Source organism: Stylophora pistillata, chromosome 5, assembly GCF_964205215.1.
Source record: "Stylophora pistillata chromosome 5, jaStyPist1.2, whole genome shotgun sequence".
Taxonomy (NCBI): Eukaryota; Metazoa; Cnidaria; class Anthozoa; order Scleractinia; family Pocilloporidae; genus Stylophora; species Stylophora pistillata.
Window position 1 is genome coordinate 11,869,885 of NC_142523.1, and position 22,429 is coordinate 11,892,313.

Sequence of the window (22,429 nt, forward strand, 5' to 3'; positions counted from 1 at the left end):
TCATATGGCAAAAACATGCTGTTGTATTCGGCGCGGGCAATAATTACGCAATTGTATTCCGGTCGGGGTAAATTTGTATTTGATCAGGGTAGGTTGACCAAGAATCAACCAATAACAGTGCTCGTTTTGTTGAGTGAAAGTCTAGGTATGTAACAATATTTAATATTTTTCGTAAAAAGTTTGGCGTCTAAACACGACCTTTAATATCTGACGTTATCTTTTCATGAAAGAAAGGTTTCTCGCCAGTGTCGGTTATTATTTGTTGTTTTTCAAGACAATTTTGCAGATTAGATGTTGGTGATAACGGCCTCAGTATGATCACTGATGCAGAAACGGAAGAAAAGAACGATGAACCACTGTGTTATATGTGACGACTTAAATTAACCTTACAAGCTTTTTCTTACCTAAAAATATTTTAAAAGTTTTTACAGATTTTTTTAAATTTGAATTTGAACATTCTAGGAAATGTAAATCGTATTCGATTGACGCCAGTTGAAGAATGTTGATTTCATTAAATGAATCAGTGGTAACGAGTTGCCAGTACGGGACTTGAAATTACTGCTTCAAAATGAACGCTGGAATTGGCCGAACCATGAACATGTCGCTCAAGGGGCATGTTGCTTCGTGTAGCCTTGATCTTTGTTGTTGTTGTATGAGATGCAGAGCCACAAAAGCTTCGTAAATTCTCTTAAAAATTGTGTGTTTACAAACCGTTCTTCTGTTCATGATGGGTTGAGGAAATCTTTGATCTGTGTGGGGAAGTGAAAATGACCGTATTCTATCACAATACAATTGACTTTTCCCCCCATGAAGCTCTAGCAGTGAATTTCTACAGTCCCCCTTTCCCCTCCCCCCTTTATACTCTGTAGGAGGCGAAAGAGTATAAAGAGTGATCACAAACTTACCAGTTAACAAATGTATACTACCATTCTCAGTTGAGTGAGAAGCGACAAAAGTTATACGACAGCGGAAGTGTTACCACACCGGAAGTCAGTTCTGTCGCTGACCAGTTTTACTTGCGACTAGGAGTTAAAGGACTTACATAAATGTATTTTTGTGATATATCAAAACTTTTATTCATAAACAACAGAACTTAACCCCAATTAAGGCAATCGTTTAGTTCTTAACTAGGGATATCGGAGACATTTAACGGCTAACATTGGCTTGCTTATTTGATGGTTGACAGTAAAAATATTGAGTTTTTGACGGTTGACGGCTAATAGTCTTAATATTTTGGCCATTTCACGGTTGACAGTTAATCCCATTGATACCCTCTTCCACATTTGACAGTTGGCGACGCGTAGCTCTTGAGATCTGATTAGCCAACGAAGAAAATTGCCTTTGACAACTTTACCGTCAAACCTCCGTCCCCAAACTTTGTCGGTGTCTCACTCAACTTATAATCGTAGTAAATGTTTAAACAAGTTTAAAAGTTCTAAGTCCTTAAAAAAGATAACTAACTGACTTAACTAATGGAGACACCTCTTTTGTAAAGGGTCTGATTGAATATGGCCGCCCCTATGGAATATACTGAGGAGCAGCTGAATTACTATAGGATCTGTTACATTGTCACCGATGTACTAACTGAAGGCCTTCGAACAATCTTCAAACAAGAATGGGACAATCGCTACAAGGCAACTCTGGGAGAATGGAAGGATCAGCCGAAAAATGGAATGGACTTTAAGAGCCATGAATCACCAGGAAACAGAAGAAAAAACGCCCTTCTCTTAAAAACTATCATCAATGGTGACAGAGCGGAATGGGATTGTGCCATGCTGTTTTATGCCATTCTTTATTCAGATTGCATCTGCAATCTCCATCCAGCTGTTCAGTCAAATGTGGATGTTCTCAGAAAATTTCGTAATGAAGACTTTGCGCATAGACCACGAGGCTACCTTTCCAGCGAATATTTTCAAGATGCGGTTTTAAAGGTAAATACTGCATTTCACGCACTCGGTCTTCCCACTCAGCAAATCCGTGAAATCCAAACTCAGACAAGTTTCCCGACAAGAGAGTTAAGAAATGTTCTGAAGAAAGTTGACAACCTTCAACAAGAAGTTATCGAGAAGGAAACAAAGCTTCAAGAAAAAGAAAGGGAACTACAAGAAAAAGCATCGCAACTCGATGAGAAAGACAAGGAACTTGCTGAAAAAGAAACGAAACTCGTAGAAAAAGAGAATCAACGACAGACCCTTGAGGTACAGCTGCAAACGAAGGTCTTACCATTTTGTATTCTTCCTCCTGGACCTACACACGACGTCTTCCCTCGCAGATCGGAGGTTGATAAAATCACACAACACCTCATAGAACTGAAAGATGCCAACCATGACAGCTTAAGCACCTTGTACTTACTCGGAAACCCTGGAAGTGGAAAATCTCAGCTGGCCCGTTTAGCAGCCAAGCGATTTTTCGACAAGAGCAAAGAAACTCCGTCAGCGATTTCATTTGTCATGACACTTAATGCAGAAAGTTCAGAAACACTTTTGGAATCGTATGTCTCCTTTGCTCGACACTGTAAATGTCCAGATTACTCAGTTACAGAAACTCGTAATTCCAAAGATCTGAGCACAGACGAAAAAATTGCAAGTCTCAAGACGCTAATAAGCGCAAAAATTGAGCTGTACACGTCGTGGTTGCTGATAGTTGATAATGTCACTAGTTTGTCACATGTACATACTTATTTGCCAGGTCCAGAAAATCAACAATGGGCGAGGGGCCAGTCACTGATAACGACACAAGACACCAAGTCTATTCCTTTAAAAAGCTCCTTCATTCAGCACATCTCAGTAAGCAAAGGAATGTTACCTGATGATGCCTGCTCCATGTTAAGGCTCCTATCTGGTGTCACTGATGACGAGATAGAAAAAGAAATTGCACGAACTTTGGAGTACCAGCCACTGGCTTTGGCTACTGCCGCCATCTATGTAAGACAAGTTCGGGATAGTAAAATAGCTTCAAAATTCAGCTGGACTGACTTTCTAAAGAAACTTGAGAAAGGGCAGCGAAGTACAATTGAGAATATTCTTGCCGAGACAAACCCAAGTTACCCAAAAACAATGACCACAGCGACAACACTCGCCTTAGAAAAGATAATGAGATCCGACACAGCTTTAGATCACTTGTTTACTTTTCTCTCTCTTTGTGTGCCACAACCAATACTAAAGGATATTGTCGTCGACTATATTATGGAAATGGAAGAGCAATTAGAAGATAAAGATGCGATTGAGGTAAAGATAAGTCGATGCCCATTGTTGTTGTTTGACAGAGAGGAGAGCGGTGTTTACATTCGAGTGCATGGAGTCGTCCATGACATTGTTAATTCAGTAACAAAGAAATCTGCAAAGGATAAGCAAATCAAATCCATACTAGGGGCTGTTTCATCCTTCTCCAAATTCGAGGATCAAGATTCTCTAGTCATTGGCACAAAAATTGTTCCTCATCTGGCAAAAGTGATTACAGAAGCCGAACATTTCTTTTCTGAAGACGGACTATCTCAAGTTGCTCAAATTGATATGTTCACCCTGCAGGACTATTCTAACGTCTTTACAACCCTCGGAATTATGTGCCACGAGCACTCTCAATATCCAGCGGCGAGAAGCTACTTTACAGCAGTCCTAGCAATCCTCAATTTAAGAGACCCAAGTAATGAATTACGAAAAACAGCTATTTATTGTAACCTGGGTAATGTCCACAGGCACATGGGCGACCTAAAGAAGGCAAAACACTGTCACCAGCGAGCACTGGATGTTTGTCTAGAAAACCTCGGGCCTGAGCATGTTGATGTCGCAATTTCTTACAATAACTTGGGCCTTGTCCACCAGCAGCAGGGTGACCTAAAGCAGGCAAAAGACTGTCACGAGCGAGCGCTGGATGTTCAACTGAAAAAGCACGGACCTGAGCATGTTGATGTGGCAGTGTCTTACAATAACCTGGGCCTTGTCCACCAGCAGCTGGGTGACCTAAAGCAGGCAAAAGACTGTCACGAGCGAGCGCTGGATGTTCAGCTGAAAAAGCTCGGACCTTCGCATGTTGATGTTGCAATGTCTTACAACAACCTGGGCCTTATCCACCAGCAGCAGGGTGACCTAAAGCAGGCAAAAGACTGTCACGAGCGAGCACTGAATGTTTGCCTGAAAAAGCTCGGACCTTCGCATGTTCATGTCTCAATGTGTTACAATAACCTTGGCGATGTCCACCGGCAGCTGGGTGACCTGACGAGGGCAAAAGACTGTCACAAGCGTGCGCTGGATGTTCAGCTAAAAACGCTCGGACCTGAGCATGTTGATGTCGCAATGTCTTACAATAGCCTGGGCCTTGTCCACCAGCAGCAGGGTGACCTAAAGCAGGCAAAAGACTGTCACGAGCGAGCGCTGGATTTTCGGCTGAAAAACCTTGGACCTTCCCATGTTCATGTTGCAACGTCTTACAATAACCTTGGCGATGTCCACCGGCAGCTGGGTGACCTAAAGCAGGCAAAAGACTGTCACGAGCGAGCGTTGGATGTTCAGCTGAAAAAGCTCGGACCTTCGCATGTTGATGTTGCAATGTCTTACAACAACCTGGGCCTTATCCACCAGCAGCAGGGTGACCTAAAGCAGGCAAAAGACTGTCACGAGCGAGCACTGAATGTTTGCCTGAAAAAGCTCGGACCTTCGCATGTTCATGTCTCAATGTGTTACAATAACCTTGGCAATGTCCACCGACAGCTGGGTGACCTGACGAGGGCAAAAGACTGTCACAAGCGTGCGCTGGATGTTCAGCTAAAAACGCTCGGACCTGAGCATGTTGATGTCGCAATGTCTTACAATAACCTGGGCCTTGTCCACCAGCAGCAGGGTGACCTAAAGCAGGCAAAAGACTGTCACGAGCGAGCGCTGGATTTTCGGCTGAAAAACCTTGGACCTTCCCATGTTCATGTTGCAACGTCTTACAATAACCTTGGCGATGTCCACCGGCAGCTGGGTGACCTAAAGCAGGCAAAAGACTGTAACGAGCGAGCACTAGATGTTTCGCTGAAAAACCTCGGACCTGAGCATGTTGATGTCGCATTGTCTTACAATAGGCTGGGCCTTGTCCACCAGCAGCTGGGTGATCTAAAGCAGGCAAAAGAGTGTCACGAGCGAGCGCTGTGTGTTTGGCTAAAAAAACTCGGAGCTGAGCATGTTCATGTCGCAATGTCTTACGATAACCTTGGCGATGTCCACCGACAGCTGGGTGACCTGAAGCAAGCAAAAGACTGTCACGAGCGAGCGCTGGATGTTCGGCTGAAAAAGCTCGGACCTGAGCATGTTGATATCGCAATGTCTTACAATAACCTGGGCCTTGTCCACCACCAGCAGGGTGACCTAAAGCAGGCAAAAGACTGTCTCGAGCGAGCGCTGGATTTTCGGCTGAGAAAGCCTGGACCTTCGCATGTTCATGTTGCAACGTCTTACAATAACCTTGGCGATGTCCACCGGCAGCTGGGTGACCTAAAGGAGGCAAAAGACTGTCACGAGCGAGCACTAGATCTTCAGCTGAACAGACTCGGACCTCAGCATGTTGATGTTGCAATGTCTTACAATAACCTGGGCCTTGTCCACCAGCAGCTGGGTGACCTGAAGCAAGCAAAAGACTGTCACGAGCGAGCGCTGGATGTTCGGCTGAAAAAGCTCGGACCTGAGCATGTTGATATCGCAATGTCTTACAATAACCTGGGCCTTGTCCACCACCAGCAGGGTGACCTAAAGCAGACAAAAGAATGTCACGAGCTAGCGCTGCATTTTCGGCTGAAAAAGCTCGGACCTTTGCATGTTGATGTCGCAATGTCTTACAATAACCTGGGCCTTGTCCACCGGCAGCTGGGTGATCTAAAGCAGGCAAAAGACTGTCACGAGCGAGCACTGAATGTTTGCCTGAAAAAACTCGGACCTTCTCATGTTCATGTCTCAATGTGTTACAATAACCTTGGCCATGTCCACCAGCAGCTGGGTGACCTAAAGCAGGCAAAAGACTGTCACGAGCGAGCACTGGATGTTTGGCTGAAAAAGCTCGGGCCTGAGCATGTTGATGTCGCAATGTCTTACAATAACCTGGGCCTTGTCCACCAGCAGCTGGGTGATCTACAGCAGGCAAAAGACTGTCACGAGCGAGCGCTGGATGTGCGGCTGAAAAAGCTCGGACCTTCGCATGTTGATGTTGCAATGTCTTACAATAACCTTGGCGGTGTTCACCGGCAGCTGGGTGACCTAAAGCAAGCAAAAGACTGTCACGAGTTAGCACTGGATGTTAGGCTGGAAAAGCTCGGACCTTTGCATGTTCATGTCGCAATGTCTTACTTTAACCTTGGCATTGTCCACAAGCAGCTGGGTGACCTAAAGCAGGCAAAAGACTGTCACGAACGAGCGCTGGAAGTTCACCTGAAAAAGCTCGGACCTTCGCATGTTGATGTTGCAGCGTCTTACAATAACCTTGGCGGTGTCCACCGGCAGCTGGGTGACCTGAGGCAGGCAAAAGACTGTCACGAGCGAGCGCTGGATGTTTGGCTAAAAAAGCTCGGACCTGAGCATGTTGATGTTGCAATGTGTTACAATAACCTGGGCCTTGTCCACCGGCAGCTGGGTGACCTAAGGCAGGCAAAAGAGTGTCACGAGCGAGCGCTGGATGTTTGGCTAAAAAAGCTCGGACCTGAGCATGTTGATGTCGCAAAGTGTTACAATAACCTGGGCCTTGTCCACCGGCAGCTGGGTGACCTAAGGCAGGCAAAAGAGTGTCACGAGCGAGCGCTGGATGTTTGGCTAAAAAAGCTCGGACCTGAGCATGTTGATGTCGCAATGTGTTACAATAACCTGGGCCTTGTCCACCAGCAGCTGGGTGACCTAAGGCAGGCAAAAGAGTGTCACGAGCGAGCGCTGGATTTTCTGCTTAAACAGCTCGGACCTTCGCATGTTCTTGTTGCAATGCCTTACAATAACCTAGGCGAAGTCCACCGGCAGCTGGGTGACCTAAAGCAGGCAACATTTTGTAACGAGCGAGCACTGGATGTTTGGCTGAAAAAGCTCGGGCCTGAGCATGTTGATGTCGCAATGTCTTACAATAACCTGGGCCTTGTCCACCAGCAGCTGGGTGATCTACAGCAGGGAAAAGACTGTCACGAGCGAGCGCTGGATGTGCGGCTGAAAAAGCTCGGACCTTCGCATGTTGATGTTGCAATGTCTTACAATAACCTTGGCGATGTTCACCGGCAGCTGGGTGACCTAAAGCAAGCAAAAGACTCTCACGAGTTAGCACTGGATGTTTGGCTGGAAAAGCTCGGACCTTTGCATGTTCATGTCGCAATGTCTTACTTTAACCTTGGCATTGTCCACTGGCAGCTGGGTGACCTGAAGCAGGCAAAAGACTGTCACGAGCGAGCGCTGGATGTTCGGCTGAAAAAGCTCGGACCTGAGCATTGTTATGTCGCAATTTCTTACAATAACCTAGGCCTTGTCCACCAGCAGCTGGGTGACCTACAGCAGGCAAAAGACTGTCATGAGCGAGCGCTGTATGTCTGGCTAAAAAAGCTCGGACCTGAACATGTTCATGTCGCAATGTCTTACGATAACCTTGGCGATGTCCACCGGCGGCTGGGTGACCTGAAGCAGGCAAAAGACTGTCATGAGGGAGCGCTATATGTTCGCCTTAAATTATTTGGTCCGGAACACGTCGAGGTAGCGAATACTTACATAAACCTGGGCGCTGTGCACAATTATCGGGGTCACATCCAAAAAGCAAAGGAGTGTTATGATCTTGCATTGGCCATTTATGTCAAGAACTTTGGCCCTGAAGGTGGCGAGGTGAGATTTGTTCAGAATGCACTTGCTCAGCTCCGTACAGCAGAACTTAACATTAGTAACCCATAAAGTTCAACAATCATAAATTTTTTAAATCGTAATTGTTTAGGGCGTTATGCTCGTTACTCGTAGATCAGTGAAGATCAAATCAAAACTGAGAGTTCAAAGAAAGATATGAAGGCTTCATTGTGTACAGCATACTAATACAGAATTAAGCCAAGCAACACCTAATGTGATGCATAGTAATCTAGTAAATTTAAGGAACAACAGACAATATTTCCCTGTAAGGCAGACTTCTAGCAATTAACATTACAAGTTAAAGAGCCGATCAGAGTGCGGTCTTTTACGTTTGGCACGTGCTGCAACCGATCTGTAAAAGGCAGAGGTGAAAACCACATTTAAATCTCAGGAACTTTTGCAAGCTCACACATGTAACCATAGCAACACTAGACTAAAAAGGACAGAATGTTTAAAATTTGAAACGCGGTGCAGTTTTTTTCCCCTAGATTACGACACTAGTAGAGAAATCAAGCTTCAAACTTACGCCTCAGATGTCTCTCAAAAGGGATAGGAAACATTTTTTATACATCATAGTCTCATCCTTGCTGGAATAATCCGTTTTATTTCGATCGTAAAAATGCATTTGGAGTAAATTCGGCTACGTTGATACCGACACTTGAGCTGAGCGGTCCTCAGCGATAGTTTTTTTTTTTTTTTTTAATGCTTTTGCCCTAAAAAGTAGTCTTAATGGATCAAAGATATTAAGGCTTTAAGTTTTATTTAAAATTATGCCACATCAATTAATACATACCGTTGCTATAAATTTATAGGCATCTACGTGACATGAGCAGATGTTATTCAGTTCTGTCTGTGTAATATAGAATCAAAACCTGTCACTCGCTTTCAGGATTTTTACATAACATAGAGACATCAGTCGTAACAGTTTAAAAAGTCGTCTGTGACTTTGTTGCAACGATTTTTTTACTTTTTTCGCAGTATGGTTCCTCTAGACCAAGTAAGTTTAATTTCTAGTTTTTGATATCGAAGTAACTCGTTAAAAATTTGAAAATTGTTCATAGTTGAATCGTGAACAATAGTAGCTATTGGCCTGCTGTAGGTATTGTAATTTTATGATTGAAGGCGATGAAACCTACAACAATCTTACCATTAGTAGGTTAGCTCAGCCTGATTATTAAAGGAGTTACGTTATTGCATTTGTATAGTTTTTGTGTTGCGTTTTATTAGTGGGAAAGGTTCGTTGATAGAGCAAATACCCCTAGAAATCTGTATACCATAGAATTCCGTTTTGCAAAAAACCGCGCGTAGAATCCACATGGACCTAATCATACGCATTTGTCAGTCATTTTCGCGGCGTGAACACGAGCTTGCTGACACACCAAATAGAGCAGCGGTGGAAGCCGCTTTACGTAAGGAACACAGAAATTCGTACATGTGAAATCATAGCTACTCCACTACCTGCCAACCTACGAAGCTCTTGTTTCCATAAGCATCAAGAAAGCTCTATCTCCTATTCGATTCCCAATCAACCTAGAAATGGTTTAAGAGTTCGTGTCTTGTAGCGCATTCTCTGCAAAGCAATTAGGTTGAAGTTTGAGGCGAACAGAGCCTGGCGTGAGAGGAGGTTGGGTAGAGCTCGAAGGACGATTGTTGCGTGTGGTCCGCTGCATCCTTCCGTGCGTATGTCTCGTGTTTACCTCCACTGGCCTAAAATTCCGAGTCTCCTTCGCAACCGTTCTTTAGTTAACGGTTTCTTCCTAATGAACAACTTTCCTTTCCCATTAGTTGAGGATATAGGCTTTTATAGATTGCGCCAGTAGAAGTAGCATATTATCATTATTGTTTTTTAAGTACTGTCTTTTTTCTTTTCCAGTTCCTTTGGACACTTTTCAATCCGAGATTTAGCTGAGTGCTTGTGTTACAACCAAGTTTTCCTTGGTGTCTTATGAAATTCATATCATGCTCAAAAAGCCCATTTAAATACTTATATTGTGTTCCAGATGCGTGTAGATCTAATTATAAAAGACTTTTGAAAAGTGAATGTTTTACATTTAGGAATTACGAATTGCTCTGAAGCTCAAAAAGTAGTTGATCTTGTGGGCCGGGCCGAGCGAACTTTAGGTAAAATTGTTGGGTTACAATCCTCAAGGCCATTGACTAACTTGAGAAAGAATATCAAGTCAACATACTCATGCCAGTACGTTAAGGGCAATAGTTTCAGTTTCATGAGTCTCTCTTTGTATGACATATCGCAACGGAACGGTAGTCCCAAAATAAACTTTGTGGCACGTCTCTGAATTCGTTCAACTTGTTTAATGAGTTTCTTCCGTTGTGAGGCCCACACCTGGGTAGCGTAGCCAAGGTGAGGTCGAACAAGGGCAAGATACATCGAACGCCTTATACTTGTGCTCTTGATGGTTCTTGAATTCCGTCTAACGTATCCGAGTGTCCGGTTAGCTTTGGTGTACATTTCAGAGACTTGTGGAGAGATACTAAATTGGAAGATTCGAAATTGATAACGCTATAGATGAACAGCTTTGACTGCTAGTCTTTCTTCCAAAGACAATGATTCAGTCTAAGGCATGTACAGCAACAGTCTACAAACTGTTTATATAATCTCTTATACGTAGAAAAAGCTCTTCTTCTTAATTCTCTCGAGGAATAAAATGAATTAAACTTTACAAAGTTCATTTCATAAATGAGTAGGTTTCTAAACATATCAAACTGTTTCCCCACTGCGATGGACATTTGTTTTTGTCGGTTCCAGCCTGGCGCGGCCGCTAACCCAGATGCCCTCCTGAGCAAATTTTCAAAATGGCGGACAAGCCAAAGAGAGAGATAAGAGAAGCAAAGCGATTCTGCAACGAATAATCAGCATACACCCCTGTTAAAAAAGTCATTTCACAGAGAAAAGATACAAAATTGTATGATATTGAAGTCACGGAGGTTGACAAACCCAACAAGAGACTGAAAATTCACTACATTGGCTACAGTACACACTTCGATGAGTGGAGACCCTTCGGGGTTCTGTGCGCGTGTACCGGTTCACAAGAGCCAATACAAAAGACCAAACAATACACAATAGCTAACTGATAACTCCTAAACAAAGAAAGAACAATGGTAATTCCCTTGTGAACCGGTACACCAGGACAGAACCCCCTTCGGGGACGGTGAGGCATCTGAATATTTTCCTTCGAAATTGTATAGATTAGTAGGCTGCAACAAAAATTTATTGGACGACGTTTAGGGTAAAAACAGCAATCTAACCTGAAAAAAATGTATTTATTCCGACTCTTTCGGAAAATAACTTTACAAATCTTACTTGTTTATCTCGTAAGTAAACGATGGTGAAGCGCTTTCCGAGCTACCCGATTCTTCTCCCACTGCTTTCACGCTTATAAAACAGGAAACGAGCAAAAGGAGGAAGGTGTGGCTGTTTTGAATAGCCATTTGACGAGGTTCAATCTGCTCCTTCTTCGACAATTTACATATCAAAACAAAGGAAATTTGTTCTTCTCTTTGATTTTGGCGGTACATTTTCAATATGCGCTTGCGTAAGAGAGAAATAGCCCAAGACTCCTTGCTCGGTCTTGTTTTGACCACGAACGCCTTCTTAATTTTGACGGACCCGCTCAGGAAAAGGTGAAAATGACGAGGGAAAAACTTTACTTTGTAGTACGAAAATACACAAAATGGAAAGCCATGATATCTTAGTTCAATATTTCGGTGGTACATTGTTAACTTTTTATACAGAGAGTCGGCAAGATGATATAACATCCAAAAATCGCACTCGATTTGAGTGGGCTGATGAAGTGGGCGTGGTCATGAAATTCAGTAAGAGACTGTTTGTACCCCGTGAGTTTGATATGTTTCCTGCTTGCCCGATACGATATTTTGACGAGAAACTAAACTGTCTTTGTACGAAGAAAACATCAGTTGGTATTTTTAGATCTGTCTTTGTCTTGCTCCAGCTGTGTCCATATGTTATCCTTATCTTAATTTGTTTCTGATACAACGATTAAGATAATATCGTACCCCGACCTTCCACGTTGCAATGATTTGTACGGTAGGATCTGGGCACAAGATTAACACTACCCAACATACTCACATATGATACCTGTAGAACTGAGCGGTTAGAGGAAATGTCCTACCCCTCAGTCACACTTGGTGGACCAGGTCAGCGCTTTGGGATTTGAACTCTATTCTGAAGTAAATTTCTCTTTTGTTCCAAAAAATTTGCATGGCTGGTAGCGACGTGTGTGAAAGCGAGTTATTGTCCGTACTCCTAAATAAAAACAGAAGCATTCTAATGGACATCACGAGATCGACCCGTTGAAAATATTTGGTTCACCTTCGCTTTTCTGCCGAAGACTGCGGAACTTACTTACTTGTCATCTGTTCATTGACTCTTTAAGAGCTCGACTTTTCAGTTCCCAAACTTCTAAAGCGGTAAGCCTCATCGATTCTTATTTTGTCTCAAGAAATTGAATAAAACTTTCGGAAGATTTTGGTAGATATCTTATTAGATCTTTTGTTGTGCAATATCGCTGAGAATTTTTACGAGTTCTGCCGTATTTTTACGAGCCTGTAGGGCGAGTCAAAATACAAACAAAGAGGATATTTCTGGAGTACAAATATCGCATGATATTTGTACTCGTCTCGCGCATCTTTTGTACTCTACGAAGCACAGTTGGATAATAATTTGCATTATTTAATGCAGCAGTCTTTATTTTTCTCTTTTTAAACTGTTAGATAGATAGATTCGTATCTTTCTCAAAACTTATATATTTTATTCTTTGTCAACTTTAAAACTAATTTTTCTTCAAAAATATATCGGGAAAAATAAAATTCATGCCGTTTTACTTTGAACTAAATATGCTTTCTGTCCTCTTCTTGTAACTGACCGCGTTGCAGTACAAAATTCTGTTTTTCGACCCATTTGAGAAACTGTGCTTTGCTTCCTCAATACAGTAGAACCTCACAATCGTTAACTCGAACAGGATTGAACTTCCCTTGAATTTGAAGTCGTTTAACTCAACTAATTTTACCGTTCCTTAGCTCAAATTTACCCTGATAAAGTCGTTCGAGAAACGTCCGGGTATCAAAACATAACTGACTGACCGATATGAACTAAATAATCGCGATCGAAATGAACTTGGTAACGTTTATGAAAAAGTAACTCGTGTAAACGTTCTTACACTGAACAAAGTAAAGGTTCCAAAAAACGACGGTTATTTTACAAGAATTGTATACACGTGGTTCGAAATTAATTATAACCGGGATTATTTCAATTCAAATCCAATCCCGATAACTCGAAGCTTTACTAATTCGAATTATTTTTCATTTCCCTTTGGAGTTCGAGTTAGCAGGATTCTCCTGTGGATTGCCAACTGAAACAACAGGTTTAAGTATGAAAACGTATGCGATCTCGCGGTTACTTTATTCATCATTACGGATGCAATTAAGTTACATGTTCTGCTGGGTCAAGCAAACAAGTTGCAAACAACGTTAACATCTCACAAGGGTACTTTATAGAAGGAATTTCAAGTTACCACCCGATACATACTGTAGATATGATAAATGAAATTCAGAAAAGATTTTTGTGGGCTAGTACCGGCTATCATTTGTTGTTTTTCAAGACAACTTTATAGATAAGATATCGATGATTGCAGCCTTTGCATGATCACTGATGCGGAAATCGCATAAAAGACCGCCAATCCGCTGTGTTATTTATCACGAGTTAAACTGCTCTTACATGCCTTTTCTTCTCTTGAAATGTTTTAGATTTCAATTTTGATCTTACGACAAAGAAAAATCTATACCTTGAGAAATGTCGTTTTGTTCATTTAAATGACTTCATTTGAAGAATGTCTATTCGATTTAATGAATGAGTTCCCAGGTTTAACACGCGATTTTGCTATTACAGCGTCCAAACGAATGCTGGAATTGGCCGAGCCAGTACCAGGTCGTTCAAAGAGCATTTTGTTTCGCGTGGCCTCGATCGTTGTTGTTGTTGTATGAGATGCAGAGCCAGAAAAGCTTCGTAAATTCTCTTAAAATTTGTGTTTGCAAACCTTTCTTTTATCAATTATGGGCCGAGGAGATCTTCGATCTGTGTGGGAATGTAAAAATCACTGTTGAAATAATAATAATTAAATTAACTTGAAAAAATGACGTTTTCTTCGAGTTTTTTAATTTGAATTCAAACATTCTAGGAAATGTAAATTGTATTCAACTGAAGTTAGTTGAATAATGTCGATTCGAACAAATGAATGAATGAGTTGTCAGTAACACGCGACTTTTCTATTACTGCGTCCAAATAAATGCTGGGACTTGCCGACTCAGTAAGTCAGTAAGCAGGTCGCCTAAGGGACATATTGTCTCGCGCGGCCTCGATCTTAATCGATGTCGTATGAGATGTATCGAAAATTCTCTTAAAATTGTGTGTTGGCAAACCTTTTTTATATCCATGATGGGCCGAGGAAATCTTTGATCTATGTAGGAATGTGAGAATGACCGTCTTGTATCACATTACCATTGACCCCCCCTTCATCAACCTTTATAACATTCTTATCATCATTGGTCCCTGAGACCACTCGAACAATAAATTTCGTGACTACACATGCACAATCTGGTGTTTCTCAAAGTAAGAGCATGTAACGGACATTTCAAATTTAGGGTTTGATTGGATCAATGTATCTGAGCAACTTCGAAGCTACCCTTCCTCTAAATCAACATTAGCCCTAACTTGTTGTCAATTGACTTTAGTTGGGCTAAGTGAGGGGTGGGTGTGCAGTTTCTCAGATACTGACATTGATCCGTTAGTTTAGGTCCAGGTTCTTCCTGGAGCATAGGCCATCGACAATCTCCCTTCTCCACCTCGCACAGTCCTGGGTTAGCCAATCAAGTGTGGTCCATGTTACCAGATGTGACCCCTGCTCCCCAGCCTGAGCATCTCGCTGTAAGGTGTTCTTTATGCGTCTTCTTGTCCTTGCAAGGGTTGTGGAGAACCTCTATGAAACGAAACCCTTCTCAAATATTAATGTTAATTATCCCTTTCTTCTTACCTCCATGGTAAACACAAACTTACCAGTTAACAAATACATACTACTAATTTTTGTTCAATGAGGAGCGAAGAAAGTTTGGCGCCTAAGTTTTGAGGTTTTAATCGAGTTTTTGTCATGGGAAACCAGCTCCGTTTCCAGCTCCCAATTGGCGACGTGCCAATTGCCTCCTTTTGGCGGCCTTCCATATTTCACGGTTGGCGACGCGCATCTCTTGATATTTAGTTACCAAACGAAGAAAATTGCTAGTGACAACTCTACAGTTAAACCCCCCTCCCCAAACTTTCTCCGTGTCCCACTCAACTCATAATTGTAGTAAATGTTCAACCAAGTTAAAAAGTTCTAAGTCCTTGGAAAAGGTAAACAAGTTGTTACAACTAACTGACTTGACAAATGGAGACACTGCCTTTGTATAGGGTCTGATAGAATATGGCCGCTCCAGTGGAATACAATACAGAGCAATTGAATTTCTACAGGATCTATTACATTGTCACGGATGTACTAACTGAAGGCCTGCGGGAAATCTTCAAACAAGAATGGGACAATCGTTACAAGGCAACCCTAGGAGAATGGAAAGATGAACCGAAAAATGGAATGGACTTTTGGAACGGTGAGTCGCCAGGAAAGAGAACTAGAAACGCTCGTCTCTTAAAAACTATGACCAATGGTGACAGAGTGGATTGGGATTGCACCATGCTGTTTTATGCCATTCTTTATTCCGATTGCATTTGGGGTATCAATCCAACTGTAAAATCGAATGTGAGTCACCTCAGGATATTTCGCAATGAAGAATTTGCGCATATGCCACGAGGCCACCTTTCCAGTGGAGATTTCCAAAATGCGATTTTTAAGGTAAGTAATGCATTTCACGCACTCGGTCTTTCGACTCTACAAATCTGTGCAATCCAAACGCAGACAAGTTTTCAGACGAAAGAGTTAAGAGATGTTATGAAAAAAGTTGACGATCTTCGATAAGAGGTTGTAAAGAAGAATACAAAACTTAAAGAAAAAAGACAAGGAACTGGAAGGAAAAGAGAATCAACGACATACTCTTTAGGAACAGTTCCAGACCAAAGTCTTCCCGTCTTGTATTCTCCCTCTTGAACCTACACATGACGTCTTCCCTCGCAGATCGGAGGTTGATAAAATAACACAACACCTCATAGAACTCAAAGATGCCAACCATAACAGCTTAAGCACCTTGTACTTATCCGGAAACCCTGGAAGTGGAAAATCTCAGCTGGCACGTCTTGCTGCCAAGCGATTTTTCGACGAAAGCAAAGAAACTTCCTCTGCGATTTCCTTTGTCATGACACTCGATGCCGAAAATCTAGAAACACTTTTGGAATCGTATGTCTCTTTCGCTCGACACTGCAAATCTCCGGATTACTCAGTTACAGACACTTATAATTAAAAAATCTGAGCACAGACCAGAAAATTGCAAGTCTCAAGACACTAACAAATGCAAGAATTGGACTTTTCACGTCGTGGTTGCTAGTAGTTGACAATGTCACCAGTTTGTCTCATGTACATACTTAGTTGCCAGCTCCAGGAAACCAACAATGGATGGGAGGCCAGGTGCTAATAATAACACAAGACACCAAGTCTATTCCTTTAAAAAGCTCCTTCATCCAGCACATCTCAGTAAGCAAAGGAATGTTTCCTGATGATGCCAGCTCCTTGTTAAGGCTGCTTTCTGGTGTCACTGATGACGAGATGGAAAACGAAATTGCACGGTCTTTGGACCACCAGCCACTTGCTTTGGCCAGTGCTGCAGTCTACGTCAGACAAGTTCGGGAAGGTAAAATAGCTCCAAACTTCGGCTGGATTGACTATCTGAAGAAACTTGAAAAAGGACAGCGACGCACAACTGAGAACCTTCTAGCCGAGACAAACCCAAGTTACCCAAAAACAATGACCACAACTATAACACTCGCCTTGGAAAAGGAAATTAGTTCCGACAGAGTTATAGAGCACTTGTTCACTTTTCTCTCTCTTTCTGCGCCACGACCAATATTAAAAGATATTGTTGTCGAGTACATTATGGAAATGGAAAAGGAATATAAAGATAAAGATGCAATTGGCGTAAAGATAAAGCGATGCCCATTGTTATTGTTTGACGAAGAGGAGAGCGGTGTCTAGATTCGAGTGCATGGAGTCGTCCATTACGTTGCTAACTCAGTAACAAAGAAATGTACAAAGGATGAGCAAATCAAATCCATACTGGGAGCTGCTTTATCCTTCTCCAGATTTGAGGATCAAGATTCTCTATCATTGGCACGAAAATTGTCCCTCATTTGGCAAAAGTGATTATAGACGCCAACCCCTTCTTTTCAAAAGAAGGAATATCGCAAGTCGCTCAAATTGGTGGATCAACTTTGCAGGACTATTCTAACGTCTTTACAACTCTCGGAAGAAGGTGCTACGAGCACTCTCAATGTCCAGCTGCAAAAAGCTACTTCACAGCAGTACTAGCCATCATCGAATTGAGAGATACAAACGATGAATTAGTAAAAACAGATATTCATAGTGACTTGGGTCTTGTCCACTGGCAGCTGGGTGACTTAAACCAGGCAAAGTACTGTCACGAGCGAGCGCTAGATGTTCGGCTGAAAAATCTCGAACCTGAGCATGTTGATGTCGCCATGTCATGCAATAACCTGGGTCTTGTCTACGGGCAGCTAGATGACCTAATGCAGGCTAAAGACTGCCACGAGCGAGCGCTAGATGTTCGGCTGAAGAAGCTCGGAGCTGAGCATGTTGCTGTCGCAATGTCTTGCAATATCCTGGGCATTGTCCACTGGCACCTGGGTGACCTAAAGCAGGCAAAAGACTGTCACGAGCGAGCGGTGGACGTTTTGCCGGAAAAGCACGGACCTGAGCATGTTGATGTCGCATCGTCTTACAATAACCTAGGTCTTGTCTACTGGCACCTGGGTGACCTAAAGCAGGCAAAAGGCTGTCTCGAGCGAGCGCTTGATGTTAGGCTCAAAAAGCACGTACCTGAGCATGTTGATGTCGCAACGTATCATAATAACCTGGGTGGTGTCCACCAGAAGCTGGGTGATCTAAAGGGGGCAAAAGATTGTCACGACCGAGCCCTAGATATTCGGATGAAAAAGCACGGACCTGAGCATGTCCATGTCGCAATGTCTCACAGTAATCTGGGTCTTTTCCACTAGTTGCTGGGGACCTAAATCAGGCGAAAGACTGTCACAAGCGAGCGCTAGATGTAAGCCTGAAAAAGCTTGGGCCCGAGCATAATGATGTTGCAATGTCTTACCATAACCTGGGACTTGTCCACTGGCAGCTGGCTGACCTAAAGCAAGCAAAAGACTACTACAAGAAAGCGCTGGATATTTGGCTAAAAAATCTCGGACCCGAGCATGCTCATGTCGCAATTTCTTATAATAACCTGGGTCTGGCCCACTGGCGGCTGGGTGACCTAAAGCAGACCAAAGACTGTCTCGAGCGAGCGCTGGATGTTCGGGTGAAAAAGCTCGTATCTGACCATGTTGATGTCGCAACGTCTTACAATAACCTGGGTACTGGCAGCTGGGTGACATAAAGCAGGCAAAAGACTGTAACGAGCGAGCGCATAATTGTCTAAAAATGTCCAGTTCGGAACTTGTCACGGTAGCAGATACTTACAAAAACGTGGGTGTGTTGCACATTTATCAGGGTCAGATACAGGAAGCAAAGGAGTGTTTTGATCGCGCATTGGCGATATGTATCAATACCTTTGGCCCTGAAGATGAGAAAGTACGAGTCGTTCGGGATACACTTACGCGGCTACATCAGGAAAGAGAGAGAACATGTGGACCAGAACCTGTTCGTAAATAGGAAGTAGTAGTTTTTACTTGGATAACATACTGAAAGTTTAAACCTTAGTCTGGAAGATGTTAAAGCAATGGATTTCCAGATAAGTCTGGCTCAGCTATATTAATTAAATAAGAGAAAATGTAGGGTGTTTCAGAGCTGTTTGTAAAACGAAAGATAGTCCTTTGGGTTCGTGATGAGACTTGCACCTGGTTGTTTCGAATACATTGTATTATGAGAGCATAGGAATGAGCATTAGTAACACATAAAATTCGATAATCTTAAATTCGCAGTTTTTTTTTCAAGCGCGTTAGGCTTGTCACTCGTAGATCAGTGAAGAACAAATCGGAATTGATAATTCAAACAAAAACATAAAGAATTTAGTATATAGCATAACCCACACAGAGTAAGTCAAGCAATACCTAATTATGTTGCCTTGCAATGTAGAAAATTTGAGAAAAAGCAGAAAAAAAAATTCCTGTGGGATAGACTTCTGTCAGTAACGTTTGGCACGTGCCGCAACCGATCCTACATATGTAAACCATCGTCAAATGTTTGGAGCTTTTGCGGGCTCACGCTCGAAACCATGGCAACACCAAACTAAAATGGCAGAATACTTGGAAAATTGAAAAGCGGTGCAGTTGTTCCTTACATTAAGACAGAAGTAGAGAAGTTAAGCTTAAAACTTTAGCCTCAGACGTCTCTCAAATAGGGCACGAAATACCTTTTGGACATCGTAGTTTCATCCTTGTATCCTTGCTGAAAACAACCGTTCGATTTCGATTGATAAAGTGCATCTCGTGTAATGGACCGGTCATTTATTAGAGGGGGGAAGGGTGGGCTGGTGCATTTTAATTTTCCTATACATAAATTCCCGTGGGCCTTGCTCTTGCCACTGCATAACATAATGTGGCCTCCCTTCGAGTCTGTACACGAAATAGGATGACCCACCCTCAACCACAGAAGCAGTTTTAATACAACTGAACTAAAAGTCACCCAACTATTTAAAGCAAATGGCGAGTAGCCCTCCTCCCAGATTTAGTAGTTGTCACGGTGATCTGAATATCATCCCCATCCTCATCATCATCCTCATCATCATCCTCTGAACTCGAGACAACCTCGACAAGGACATAGTCCGTTTGAACGCTTTCATCATCACAAGATAAGTATTCCTCTTCCTTTTCACAACTGCAAAGTGGACTTCCCTCTTCTTGTGTACTGTAAAACCCTGTATCTGTTGTTGAGTAATGTGCCTTTGTACATCCATTAGCTTTGCATGCTTGTTTGATGCAGAGCAAAGCCTGTGATGCTTCAATAATTTAACGATATCTGCTATTCTAATGTGATAGGACTGCTATACACCATGTTATGTTGCTTTGTTACGCCATCATTTTGATAATAAGTCATATTTGACTTATTTTTGATTCCTTCAGTGTTGTTTCTTTTTTGTAGAACGGAAATTGGAATGCACAATAAGTACATGGCCATGGTTGCACAATTTTGATGCAGCCCCCTATTTTCAGTTACACAAGAAGGCATGACCCCCACCCCGTTTGCACCAGCCAACCCCCCCCCTGTAATGAATGACTGGTCCCCAAGTTGGGCTACGTTGACTTCGCCACATGACCTGGGCGGTCCTCACCGATAGTCTTTTTTACATTTTTGCCATAAAAGGCAGTCTTGTTGGATCAAGGATATTAAGGCATTCAAAATTTTAAAAATTACGCTATACAATTAATGCCTATTGTTGCTATGGATTTATAGGCGTCTGTATGACATGCGCAGATGTTATTCAGCTCTGTCTGTGTAATATACAATCAAAACCTATCACAGGCCGTCAGGATTTTAACATAACATGGAGACATCAATTGTGACTGTTTAAAAGGTCGTCTGTGATTTTGCTGCTATTAATGTTTGGTTTTTCGGAGTAATTTTAATTTCTAGTTTCGATATCGAAGTAATCCTTTTACATTCGAAAACTGTTTATTGTTTAGATAATGCAAATCCCGAACAGCAGTAGTTTATTTTATGATTGACGGCGACGAAACCTACAACAATCTTTCATTAAATTGGCTAACTCGGGCTGATTATTAAAAGAGATACGTAGTGGCATTTGGGTAGTTTTTGTGCTGCGTTTTGGTGGTTGGGAAAGTTCGTTGTTAGAACAAATAAACCCAGAAAACCGTAAACCCTTGAATTCCGTTTGGTCACAAAAAAAGTTAGTAATAACTCACGAATGCGTAGAATCCACATCGCTCTAATCATAATCATACTCTATTTGTCAGTCATTTTCACGGCTAGAAGACAAGCTTGCTGATACACTAAACAAAACAGCAGTGTAACCCACTTCACGTATGGAGGGCAGAAATTTGTCTAAGTGAAATCCTGGCTACGCCACTACTTACCAACTTAACAAGAACAAGCCCTTCTTTCCATGACCTTATTTAAAAAAAGCACCCTCTCATATTTGATGCCCAATCAACCTAGAAATGGTTTAAGAATTTGTGTCTTGTGGCGCATTCTCTGCAAAGCAATTGTACTTTCCAACTTAAAAGTTGGAGGCGAACAGAGCCTGGCACCAGAGGAGGTCGGTTAGAGCTCGAAGGACTATTGTTGCGTGTGATTCGCCGTACCCTCCTGCGCGCAAGTCTCGTGTTTGCCTCCACTGGCCTGAGAATGGCAATTCTCCTTCGAAGCCGTTCTCTAGTTAACAGTTGCTTCCTCACGAACTATATTCCTTTCCCTTTGTTTGAGAATATAGGCCCTTACAGACTTCGCTAGTAAAAGTGGCATATTATTATTGTTTTTAATTTTTTTGCCAAAGTTCCTTTGTACACTGGAGAGTCTGAAATTAAACGGAGTGCTGGTGTTATAATCATGTTATAATCGTGTCTTGTGAAATTCACATCATGCTCAACAAGTCCATCTAAACAGATATAATGCAAGTCAACAAGTCTGGGTTAGATTCCAGGCCGGTTTTTTCAGGTGAACATTGCACTTATCGCATTTCTGGTTATCTTGCCTTTGGGAAAAGGTTTTCAGACTTCTAATCTCAAAAGTTCTTAAGAAGTTATCTTTTTCTTTACTCTCAGTTTTGTCCTTCCCTTTTTGAATCCTGTCATTTTGTTTATTTTCCACATAACATATGAGAAAACTACGTACCGTTCACTGCAGCAAAAGTATCACCAGCAGAAATCAAATTTACCCTCGTCGCAATGTCATTTAGATGACAGACAGTGAGGTAACGGAATGTTTTATTTGCATTGCAAATATGTTATCACTCCATCAAGTAAAAATTGTTTTACTTCTTTCAGGAACTTCGAACATAGAGCTCTGAGCTTCGATTGCCTCTACACCGAATCAAAATATGGCGTTCAATTTGAATTGCCATTGTTCTGGACTGACTACCCCCCACACATGTGATAATCCTTTTGTGTTTCCACGTCAAGACGAGGCTAGTAAGTCCAAAACAATGGTAATTCAAATTGGACGCCATATTTCGATTCGGTGAATTTGGCTTAAAATTACGACTTTTCGGTAGGACAAATCGTTTCATGATGTGTCAGGTAATTCTAAAGCCGGACAGCTTAATATTTATTAATTGTTGGATGAACCCCGAATATTGGTTTTAGAGTAAAACAACCCAAGCACGTGGGCGGCCGGACAGCAACCACAAACCAACTAAGTAAGACGTGAAGTAACAGAGGTTCATGTCTT

At 42.2% G+C, this 22,429-nt stretch overlaps 1 protein-coding gene across 1 annotated transcript; it reads left to right on the top strand.

Annotated features, from left to right (window-relative positions):
- The first annotated feature begins 228 nt into the window (after positions 1-228).
- LOC111347409 (uncharacterized) lies at positions 229-9,025 on the top strand. The gene has a single exon (XM_088759486.1). The coding sequence runs from the start codon at positions 1,509-1,511 to the stop codon at positions 7,878-7,880; it is 6,372 nt and encodes a 2,123-aa protein (XP_088615612.1). The 5' UTR covers positions 229-1,508; the 3' UTR covers positions 7,881-9,025.
- Positions 9,026-22,429: the final 13,404 nt, after the last annotated feature.

What these genes read in the sequence shown, in the direction of transcription:
- LOC111347409 (XM_088759486.1), top strand. Translation starts at nt 1,509, where the DNA reads ATGGCCGCCCCTATGGAATATACTGAGGAGCAGCTGAATTACTATAGG.